Below are 12,871 nucleotides of genomic sequence, written 5' to 3'. Positions count from 1 at the left end.
CTGCGGGCTAAATTACAGGCATTATTCAATAACATCCTCCGGAGACCTGCAGATACTCCCGTCCTACTAGATCGAGCACACAGGGCCTTAAGACTGAAAGGCCTTCCACAAGACAAACGAGGGACGTAATATGCAGAATCCATTATTTTACATTAAAAGAGGAAATTCTGAGACTATCTAAAGACTCACCAGCGATGAAACAAGGAAACACTCAAATGCAAATATTTCCGGATTTGGCCTGGTCCACATTACAAGGACGCAGAGCACTGCGCCCCATTACAGGAATGCTTCAAGAACTTAATATAAAATACCGATGGGGATACCCATTCTCACTTTTAGTAGTTAAGGACGGCAACACCATCTGTTTAAAATCAGCTGCAGATGCCCGGGATTTTTTCCATAAACTTGGCTTACCCCCAGTGGCCATACAAGACTGGTACGCAGAGACCTCCTACCAAACTAACACATCGCAACCTCAGAGACAATGGAGGAATTCTCCCATTGGCTCCAAAAGGCCCACGTCCAGACAATCCTCACAACAATCGCACGCAAGGCTGAGAAGAGAGTTATCAACATCATAATTAATATTGCAAGTTGGCAGGACTTCACTCTCAAACATGCAAAGCACAGACTAAGTCTGTAACCTGGACGATTAACACACAATGGGGAAAGGGGTAATTGTCTGTACATCGTACAGTACCAGATATATAGAAGCCATTCATTTTTACTCCCCAATCACAAAGGCCGGTGGCCTAGGTTCCGGAACCCCCTAATTGTATTACCCACTTTTTTAGAACAGCTGAATTGTTATGCTACTCTAGCGGGTTTGGAGGGAGGGGAAAGCTGCTTGAGAGCCTCAGAAATGTTATGCTATTTATTGCCACTAGACAGGTTTATCTTGACTGAATGTACATATGATCTATACATAGCGAACCAACATGCTTAAACTCCTATAAGGATAAAAGTGTACCACCACTATGCAAACTGTAACAGATCTAGACTATCACTGATCTAATCCATCCACGCTATTGGCCAGCATTAACAAACGCCAAAGGTGTAAGGGTCATATTTCCCTATAAAAGACAACCATATTCCGGGCGCCGGGAGCGCCAAAACACCACAAAATAAACACTTTATTTTTATTATTTTTCACTATATTATAATATATTAAAGCTCACTTGCACCTGGTAAAGGTGCTAAAATTTGACCAAAAAGAGATTAATAGAAAGAACTTGACCCCACACAACAGAGTTGGGACAGAGTGGTGTAACAACCACACCAATACACGACAATAAGTTAACTTTTTCCCATCCCCTCTCAGACTACTGAGCAGGAGGAAGTAGGGACACACCGGCTCCTATACAGACGCATCCGCATCTAAATGTCTTGCTACTGGTAGCAATCTTTTACGTTTGGTTTTGTACATAGTTAAAGTTTTTATTAGTTTACATTGTTCAACATAAGAAAACAAATCCACCTTTATAGAAACCACGCTGACAGAAACTCAAAAGACTTATAGTTCTTTAATTGACAAGACAAATATGAACAAACAACTGCAGATGATATCATATAATGTTAAAGACCTTAATTCACCTGAAAAAAAGACATATGGCAATGAGAGATTTTCATAAAATGAAATCGGACATTGTATTTTTACAAGAGACCCACATACTGACAAAAGTCCAAAAGATAGCTGAAGGCTTTATAATTATAGGAGGGGATTTCAATGTGTCCCCAGACGCCCAATGGGACAGCACATCACTATGCCCAACATATCTGGATTCAGCAAGAGCCCAGATGAAAAAATTACTACATGACAATCAACTCATAGACTGTTGGAGGGTACTAAACCCCAATACAAAAGATTATACATTCTATTCCAGCCCAAACCAAACATATACAAGGATTGATTAATTCCTTGCATCACATAAGGACCTATCTCTCATACGTAAAGCATCCATTGGAAACATCACTTGGTCCTATCATGCCCCTATACATCTATGGATATCCATACCAACAATACCCATGACAAAATACCAATGGAAACTCAACCCACACTTGTTATTAAATACATCAATACGAAAAGCCATAGAAACTTCCACTAAGCAATACTTTGAATCCAATAAAACTCCAGACACCTCACCTACTATCCAACGGGAAGCCCACAAATGTGTTATTCGAGGGGAACTAATTAAATAGGGGTCTCACCTTAAAAGGGAGAAATCTAAAGCTAGAAAAAAATTAATTCAAGATATTAAAACACTAGAAGATTCCTACAAAAAAATCACTTTCAGAACCAGAATTTGCTAAACTAACGTCACTAAGATCAGAACTGAAAATAATGCTAAACGACTACCAAAAAAGCCATATGTTGTGGTCCAAAAAACAGTACTACACACATGGGGACAGATGCGGCAGACTTAGCTTCTGCTCTCAAGGAGCAACAACAACAAACCTATATGCCCAAAATGAAAAGGGCAGACTGCTCCTGGGCACACACTGCCGAGGAAATCGCCGAAGAATTTCGCAAATTCTATAAATCTTTATATAACTTACAACACACCCCACCTGACAAAGAGGTTATGAAACAATATTTCGAGAAATATACACAGCGGAAACTTTCCAACTTAGATGCCCAAACGCTAGATACACCATTCACGATAGAGGAACTAAAACAGGCTATTCGCAAAACCCCTTATAACAAAGCTCCAGGCCCGGACGGGTTTTCGGCGACATATTACCAAACCTTCATAGATGAACTTTCACCCCATCTTCTAGATTTTACTACATAAAATAAAGACATGCAACATATCCCCAGATAGCTTAGGTCTGAGCGCATATTATTGAATGGCGCTCAGACCATACACATACAGTGTATCACCGCTCACACAGGGCAAGTACCGAATGACCCCACTGTATTTAAAGGGCCAGAATGAGTGACATGCACTCTGTTAGGGCAGAATACGGTTTTTAAAGGGCCCAATCTCCCAGGGCCATAGTCCAAAGGCAGCAGGCGGGAAACCAGGCTTCTCCAATGCAATGTGGCGAGATTGCTCGTCACACTTGTTATTAATGTTTGAGTGCCAGAACTTTATTTTAATTTTTTGAAGCAGATATTTTTTACTCTATAAATGTCCTGCAAATTTTAACAGCACACTGTGCAGATTATATCAGTGTGTACCTACCGGAATATTAACAATTTCAGGTTTACATTCATTTTCAGGAGCTGATTTACACTTTTGGTTAAGAATTACATCGGCTTCAGAAAAGAAAGTATACAAATTTACAGGCTAGTATTTGTCTCTTATACGTTGTATGTAATCTGTAGTTATATTTGGCATATTAACACTCTTACCTTTAATCGAAAGCAAACCAAACCCAAAATAACCGGAGCACAGATTTCAAAACGATTGTCCTGCTTCACATAGTCCATAAATTCATGTGCCAGGGACACGTGCTGAGAAAAGTTGAGAAAGAACAAATCTTAAATATAAAACTAGACAGGTTTCTAATTAGTTTTCTTTTTCTTAATCTGATTGTATTAGGGCAATATGACTATTGTAGGGTCATTTTTCTACCTACAGGAATATTGGTCTGTCATTCGATTTCAAACAAATCGTAATTCGTCTGAAGTTTTGACAATCAGTGATTTGTCTGAATTCTGCAATTCCAAAACGCAAACAAAATGGGCAAAGGCCTTTTAAACTATGTGACTCTGAACGTACATGCATGTGTGCCCTACTGGTGGCAACTATACCTCTTCTGTGAGTCAGAGTCCTCCAATAAAGTGCATATAGAAAATGGAAAACACAAAAAAAGGAGTATTTAATAGTGAAAATACCTCTGTGGTAGTATAAAGCTATATATACAGGTGTATTGGTTTTGCTCACCTTTACTTGGAGTTCATAATATACTGACTCCAAGTTTGAAGACACATTTCCAGATAAGGAGTGGCAATTTCCCCTTTTTTTCCAAACCCAAGGATGTAAGTAGCAGACCGATAGACTGAGGTAGTAATAGTTGAAAAAAGTATATATCTTAATATATACCTCGCATATATATATAAATATATATATATAAACAGGCCACTGGGATATAATAAAACAGTCTTCTTGTACCCTTCATCAAGTCTAGGCTGATGTTTGGGTATACCAGAGCTATAACCACTGCTTCATTTGGGACTTGGGAGGATTACAACGGATATACTTAGTCGGAGTATAGGGGATCCATTACAGTACAGTTGCTGCCAGAAGGGCACACACATGTGTACGTTCAGAGCCACATCGTTTAGAAAGGCTCAGAATATTGTGAGCATATATTCATACACCATTTTTTGCATTTACTATGTTGCATTACTGTTTTTCTTCTCTCTTCCTTTTATATGAGAAATTACTACCCCAAGTTCAACTAGAGGGGTAAGTTTAACATACTGAAAGCGCTGTACTTGCACTTCGAAGTTTTAAGTTGGCGGCATATCACCTAAATATTGCAGGGTTTTTTTGGTTCATATTTTACAAAAAAATATACAAAATAAAAAAATACATATGGGGGGTCAATATAACCACCATATTAGTACAAAGTATAACACCATGCTGTTCGTGGGGGCATGTCTCTAAAACTAGTGACTTGGCAAATATTGCTGCCCAGCTGCTTAGCAAGGCCCCATCCCATGGAGAGGAGTCTTGTAAACAATTGGGGGTGGAATGACACAGATCCTCCCTATATCCCCATTAATAGTCATTGGGTGGGGGAATAAAATTCGATAATGGTTTGTGTACAGGTCACCTGTGGGCTCTAACAATTGGTGGGTCGGGCTTTAAAAATTAACTGTGTGGACACTAAACTGTCTCCCAAAGCCATTACCCGTAGGCAGCAGGTTTGGAGTACTATTTCATAAACAAGAGGGGACTGACTTTTCAAAGCATGGGAAAGTTTTTTTATGAATTATCACACTTAAAAGCAGCGCCCTCATTTGGATTATTTTTGTGGCAACACAAAGTTTTCATTTTCTTCCGGTTCAGGCTTTTTTATAGTAGCATTTACTTATAATGGTTTTTAATTAAACTTTTGTGGAAATTAAGAACATTTAAGATAAAAGAACACTTGTGAAGGTATGATTTTTTTTATTTATTTATTTTACTGGAATTTGATTTATTGTCACCACTCATTATTATTAGCTTGAGGAAGGTAGGCACAGTTGTATCCATTTGGAGGGTGGCTAAGGGCTTGGGGACCCCTAGCAAGCTGGGAGGGAGGAGAATGTCCCAAACCTTTGAGATTGGACAATGGCATATCAACCCCTTCACTATGAATATAACTATTAACACACTCTTTTACACAGATCCCACCTGACTATGGGTAGGGGCAGGAGTGGATCCAGAACCTAATCTTGGGATGGGCACTGGTAGATTATTTTTAAAGGAACAATTCAAGCACAGTAACCAATACAGCTCCCTGTAGCGGCGGTTATAGTGCCAGGAGGGCTATGGCGCCCTTCCAAAGTAGTCAAACCATTTAAAAACCGTTTGGAAGCTTACCTGGGGTCTGCTGGGATAGATGCTGTAGTAAGCAATAGGGCGTGTAGTGTAGGGGATAAGTGTGTGTGTGTGTGTGTGTGTGTCAATGTTTCCCCTCTGGTCGGTGAAGGCACACAGCAGAGATGGTTACATAGTTACATAGCTGAAAAGAGACTTGCATCCACCAAGTTCAGCCTTCCTCATATTTGTTTTTTGCTGTTGATCCAAAAGAAGGCAAAAAACACAGTTTGAAGCACTTCCAATTTTGCAACAAACTAGGAAAAAAATGCCTTCTTGACCCGAGAATGGCAGTCAGATATATCCTTGGATCAAGCAGTTATTACCCTACATTGAAAGATTTTATCCTTGAATATTCTGTTTTTGCAAGTATGCACCTAGTAGCTGTTTGAACAACTGTACGGACTCTGATAAAACCACTTCTTCAGGCAGAGAATTCCACATCCTTATTGTTCTTACAGTAATAAAACCTTTCCTTTGCCTTATACAAAATCTTCTTTCTTCCAGTCTAAACGCACAACCTTGCGTCCTATGTAAAGTCCGGTTTGTGAATAGGTTTCCACACAATGGTTTGTATTGGCCCTGAATATATTTGTATAATGTTATCATATCCCCTCTCAGGCGACGTTTTTCTAAACTAAATAGGCTTCAATTTGTTGACCTTTCTTCATAGCTGATATGTTCCATTCCATTTATTAATTTTGTAGCCTGCCTCTGCACTTTTTCTAGTGCCATAATATCCTTCTTTAGAACAGGTGCCCAAAAATGCACAGCATATTCAATATGTGGTCTTACCAGTGATTTTTAACGAGGCAAAATTATATCCTCATCCTGAGAATGAATGCCCTTTGTCATGCATGACAATACCTTACTGGCCTTGGCCACTGCTGATTGACATTGCACATTGTTGCATAGTTTGTTGTCTATAACAATTCCCAAGTCCTTTTCGTGTGTGGTTATCCCCAATTCGCTTCCATTAAGGGTATACGTTGCTAGTGTATTCTTTACGCCGAAGTGCATAACTTTGCATTTTTCAACATTAAATTTCATCTGCCATTTGAGTGTCCAGTCCCCTAGTCTATCTAAATCCCTCTGCAGCAAAGTAATATCTTGCTCACATTGTATTTATATACAGAGTTTTGTGTCATTTGCAAACACTGAAATATGACTTTCAATGCTTTTTTCAAGATCATTTATAAATATGTTAAATGGAAGGGGTCCGAGAACAGAACCCTGAGGGACACCACTTGCCACCTCTGTCCAGCTTGACAATTTACCATTAATGACAACTCTTTGTACTCTATTGTTAATCCAATGTTCTACCCAAGAACAAGCATTTTCATCTAGACCGATTTCCTTGAGTTTGAACACTAATCTTTTGTGTGGAACTGTATCAAATGCCTTGGCAAAATCCAAATAGATCACATCCACTGCAACACCTTGATCTATACTTCTACTTACTTCTTCGTAGTACGCAATCAAGTTAGTTTGACATGACCTGTGCTTCATAAAACCATGCTGATTTTTGCTGATAACCATGTTCTTCTCAAGGAATTCTTTAATATTATCCCTTAATAACCTTTCAAATATTTTACCAGCCACAGAAGTTAAGCTCACAGGTCTATAAATTTCCAGGCAAGGATTTTGAACCCTTTTTGAATATAGGTACCACATCTTGAAAGATTAAAAACAAAGGTTAACTTATTTCTACACTTCGTTCCTTAAGTACTTATGGATGGATACAGTCAGGCCCTGGAGCTTTGTTTATATTAACTTTCTTTAGTTGCTGTAGCACCTTGTCTTGAGTTAACCAATTACAATTATTCTGCAAGTTTTTAGTAGCTATCATTTGCACATCTATTGCCATGGGTTCTTCCTTAATATATACGGAGGAGAAATAGTTATTTAAAATTCCTGCCTTTTCCAGGTCTTCATTAACTAACACCTCTGTAATGGATCACCTGTACTCCGACCGAGTACCTTCCATTGACGGACGCTTCCTAGCTTGCGCTGAGGACCATAAGCACTGCACCGGACACCACAACCACCGCAGACTCCACAACCACCGTAGCTTAACTGGAGTCCCGCCGTCTTCCTTCCACCCTGGATCAGCTTCTGTGCTCCAGGACTGTGTGGGAAAGACTTCTCCTCCAGGAGGGAGTATCAGGAACAGCTCTTAAAAGAGCTAAGTGATTAGAGCTCAAGGGAGTATACAAAGTATAGCAATCCCCAGTGTGATTATAGCAGTTCCCCTCCAATCACGAGACAAGACTACGTGTTGAGGGTCAAACAGGAACAGAATGAACTGAGGGTTTATTGTCTCTTTTATACAAATTTTCCCACAAGGTTACCACCCATGTGGACCTTGTGGTACACAGGACACAACGTTACAAAGCCAATCAAAACACCTCTTGTACAGTTCAGCACTCCCAGATAATGTACACAAACCTTCCCCTCTGCCTGTAATACAATTAACAAACACAATGGACTAACTCAATTACCCAGAGGCAGAAAACACCCCAAAACACCACATATCTCCACACAATCCACCAAAAGTCACCCAGATCAGAGCAGGAGTTCAAAAGTTTTGTGGAAGTCACATTTGACCGACCGCAAGCTTGACTTTCGTGCCCAAAACAGTTCCACAGATTTATGCTGTGCGGCCGGTCTATCTTCTCCTCTATTCTGGAGATAATTGGCTTAAGTGGCCGTGGTAAGCCAATTATATCCAGTAACAGGAAATATCTCTAAGTCCAAAAACTGTTACAAAAACCACATAAAAATACATAACACAATGTTTAACCTATATTTCCAACCTATCCCCAGATAGCTTGAATCTGAGCACTTAATATGTCCGAAAAGAGCTCAGATCTCACAAATACAGTTGGATCGCCATGGGGTTAAATAATAGCAATGGCTGATGAGAGAGTGAGGAAGGACAAAGCAGCCATTTTCAACTGGTCTGGCAGTGTCCCTGGGACAACGCCCTGCTGGAAAACAATGGACAGGAAAAAGGGGTGGGGAAGAGGCACATTTTCCCAAGGATTTAAAGGGGCAGAAAAAGGGTTTTAAAATTCAAATAAGTCACAGGAGCCATAATCACAGGGCAATAGGCTAGCGATTAGTCCTCTCCAAGAACAAGTGGCGAAGGGCACTTTGTCACAACCCTCATTTCAGTTTTTAATATACCTACACTTTGATTTTTTGTTTTTTTAGAATTTATGTACTTAAAGAATGCTTTGGGGTTGGTTTTGCTCTCTTTGACTATCATTTTTTCATTTTGAAGTTTAGCAAATCTAATCACCTTCTTGCACGCATTATTGGCTTCCTTATATCTTTTATAGGATGCATCTGATTTGTCCGATGTAAATGCTTTAAATGCCCTTTTCTTAATTTGAATCTCTTGTTTTACTTCTCTACTAAGCCACATTGGTTTTTAATTTGTTTCTTTTATATTTATTACCCAATGGTACATACTGAGAAATTAACCTATTATTTGTTGGAAGATGTTCCATTTATCCTCAGTGTTCTTTTCACTAAAGAGTTTATGCCAGTCAATATATTGTAAAGCTGCCCTTAACTTATAGAAATGGTGCTTGGATTGCGCCAGCCCTGCAGAGGCCAGCAGGTTAGAGCTTCAAAGCTTTACTATTTTATCAATAGGGGGAGGGGGCAAATGCCCAGTTGCATCCCCTGGGGTACACCACTGGGTAGAGATTGGGGTAACAATATGATGTTCTCCCAATATTAGCCCCCTTCACCGATGCCCATGAGTTGGAGCTGCAGGTTCTTTAGAAGTGCTTTTTTCTTCTTCATTTTTATAGAGCCCCTACCTGCTGGCCAAGGGTGTTGTCAGGATGGTGGTAGTTATCTACAATGCCGCATATGCAACTGTCCTGATTGGCATTTTGCCACTTACTGGCTCTTGAGTAAGTGGCAAAATGCGCGTCGGGACAGTTACATCTAAGGTTGACTTTGATTTGAGGAAGATGCTGCAGCATTTCTATTGATACAAATACAAAAAGATAAGTCCTGCACTCACTCCCATCACTCTTGCGTGGCAGCAACAACCACAGTACACATCAGCGCCAATATATATAGTAAAAACCAAAGGGGAAAAAAAAGTTACCTGGCTCTCTCCTTAATCCCTATGTATATTTAAACAAATGGAGGTCATTTAGTTACTCCAATGGCCATTTGGAGGGAATGCCCGCCTGCCAACGTCAAGGCAGACCCCCCTAAGTGGGTCCTAAACTGACCCTATTGATACGTTTGATTTCCAAATAATTTTTTATTTTATTTTTTCTCTCCTTTTTTCTTTCCACCATTTCTTCTTTTTATCTTGTTATCCAGTTAGTTAGGGAAGGGGGATTAGCCTTTTTTAAGGGGTGTTCTCGAAGGTACATTAGCTGCTTTACTTGGCTACCTTAGGGGTGCCCACAAAGGCACCCTAGGGATTTTTCGTTTCACTTATACTTTACCACTATTCTGTGTATTTACAAGTTTGATACCTTTTTTAACCCTCAAGATCTACCTCTGCCCATACTGGATACGAGCTTGATAGCTACATTGTATCTTTTGGTAGCTACATGACGCTCGGCTGTCACATTGCCATAGAATAGCTAATTACTGTGTCTAGACTTTAGTAAACCTCTTTTTTGGTGCTAATTACCACTTGCGCCTTCTGGATTACCTTTTTAATAATATTAATAAATGTTAAAGGAACACTATAGGGTCAGGAACACAAACATGTATTCCTGACCCTATAGGGTTATAACCACCATCTAGCCCCCCCTGACCCCTCTTGCCTCCCTAAATATAGTAAAATCTTACTTGTATTTAATTCTGAAGCTGCTAGCTCGGACCTGCCCCTGTCTGCTGACATCATCAGAAGTGGTGGCCTGATCCAATCACAATGCTTCTCCATAGGATTGTCTGAGACTGACAAGGAGGCAGCTCAGGGGCAGAGCCAGCACAATTCAAACACAGCCCTGGCCAATCAGCATCTCCTCATAGAGATTAATTGAATCATATGAGGAAAGTTCAGTGTCTGCATGCAGAGGGTGGAGACACTGAATGTTTGGAAGCATTTTAGGCAGTCATGACCCAGGAAGGATCTCTAACAGCCATCTAAGGAGTGGCCAGTGAAGTTATCACTAGGCTGTAATGTAAACACTAACAACAATAATGCAAGGCTGTGCCAAAATATATCAAAGTAGACAATGGATAGTAAAAAGCATATAAATGAGACATATATAAAACGACAAACAGAATAATTGGTAATATATATAAAATAGTCCAGAGAAATTGCACTATGGCAATAGATGTCTTTTAAGGTGCTTTTGGTGATGGGGTCTCCTCTCTGTTTACAGTAGTCTGATTGTTCTCGTGATATGGAAGACACAAGATAAGAGACCAATTGTATAGAGTGCAATGGTATATATAAAGGGAAAAATTACATACATTCAACTCACATTTGAATGAGCTATAGCCAGCTCAGGTATAACAGGCGTACAGCGAAATGATCCCCACTTATGGGATATATGGGTGATTGTCCTCTGGAGGGAATGGTGTCCAATAGTAATGTCGCAAACACAAAATTTTCGGTTCGCGAACGGCGAACGGGAACTTCCGCAAACGTTCGCGAACCGGCGAACCGGGCGAACCGCCATTGACTTCAATGGGCAGGCGAATTTTAAAACCCACAGGGACTCTTTCTGGCCACAAAAGTGATGGAAAAGTTGTTTCAAGGGGACTAACACCTGGACTGTGGCATGCCGGAGGGGGATCCATGGCAAAACTCCCACGGAAAATTACACAGTTGATGCAGAGTCTGATTTTAATCCATAAAGGGCATAAATCACCTAACATTCCTAAATCACAATGGATATGGATTGACACATGACATATTAACACCTTGACATATGGATTGACACCTGTCCTCAGAGACCCTGATACACACTGACACAGAGCAGAATAGGGACTGTTCCACCTACATAGGGTCACTTGGCAGATATGGATTGACACCTGTCCTCAGAGACCATGATACACACTGACACAGAGCAAAATAGGGACTGTTCCCCCTACATAGGGTCACTTGGCAGATATGGATTGACACCTATCCTAAGGATCCCTGATACACACTGACACAGAGCAGAATAGGGACTGTTCCCCCTACATAGGGTCACTTGGCAGATATGGATTGACACCTATCCTAAGGATCGCTGATACACACTGACACAGAGCAGAATAGGGATTTTTCCCCCTACATAGGGTCACTTGGCAGTTATGGATTGACACCTGTCCTCAGAGACCCTGATACACACTGGGGGGGACCTACTGTCCTCCCCCCGCCCCCACCCCCGTGTGGTGGGTGGGGGCCATAAAAATAATTAGGGGGGGACCTACTGTCCTCCCCCCGACCCCCACCCCTGCGCGGTGGGTGGGGGCCATAAATCACAATGGGGGGGAGGACCTACTTCCTCCCCCCGCCCCCACCCCTGCGCGGTGGGTGGGGGCCATAAAAATAATGAGGGGAGACCTACTGTCCTCCCCCCTGGCCCCCACCCCTGCGCGGTGGGTGGGGGCCATAAATCACAATGGGGGAGGACCTACTGTCCACCCTCCGCCCCCACCCCTGCGCGGTGGGTGCCATAAAAATAATGAGGGGGGGACCTACTGTCCTCCCCCCGGCCCCCAACCCTGCTAGTGTGGTCCAGCACGCAGAAACTATGTAAACATATACATATACAAGGAAAGGGAAATAAAAGGACAGAGCGTTAACCGGACATTAGAATGGCCGGACTAATACGCTAGAGACAGAGAATGGTCAAAGGGAAAGCAGAGGTCAGGGAAGCCAGAAAATACACAATACCGTAAAGACAAGCCAAGTCAGGGAAACCAGAATTTAGAATAACCAGGGAAAAGCCAAGATCAGGATACCAGGAAATCAGAAACACGAAAAATGAGCACTCTCAGGAAACCAGGAAACGGAAACCACGACAGGGCAAAATACTGGGGTGAGTTAGGGATTTAAATATCCCTCTCTATGCTCTGATTGGTCAGAGGGCGACCTCTGACCCCAAAACGTGCGTGTGCGTTGACGTCGTGACGTCACGCACACGTTGGTATAATTCCTGGGGGCGGGGCTAGTTATAGACGCGACCACGTGGTCGGCGCCATCTTGGATTTGGGCGTGATGCCCGGAAGACCTAAGGGAAAGGTTCCCGGCTCGCCGACGAGCAGGTAAGCTCGTGTTGTCGGCGCGGCTGTGCCGGTCGGGCACGGCCGTGAGACTCGGTGGGCCGGCGACCGCAACACCTGCGCAGTGGGTGGGG

At 41.7% G+C, this 12,871-nt stretch overlaps 1 protein-coding gene across 1 annotated transcript in view; it reads right to left on the bottom strand.

Moving 5' to 3' along the window:
* Positions 1–12,871, bottom strand: part of DDC (dopa decarboxylase) — a 493,139-nt gene that overhangs the window by 58,081 nt on the left and 422,187 nt on the right. The window contains exon 13 of the mRNA XM_063452033.1: positions 3,356–3,457. Coding sequence (XP_063308103.1) covers positions 3,356–3,457 — 102 coding nt within the window. The remainder of the gene's footprint in view (positions 1–3,355; positions 3,458–12,871) is intronic.

The sequence above is a fragment of the Pelobates fuscus genome, chromosome 4, assembly GCF_036172605.1.
Source record: "Pelobates fuscus isolate aPelFus1 chromosome 4, aPelFus1.pri, whole genome shotgun sequence".
NCBI classification, from domain to species: domain Eukaryota; kingdom Metazoa; phylum Chordata; class Amphibia; order Anura; family Pelobatidae; genus Pelobates; species Pelobates fuscus.
The sequence above is the reverse complement of the archived record's forward strand: the minus strand, read 5'-3'. Positions and strand labels throughout refer to the sequence as shown.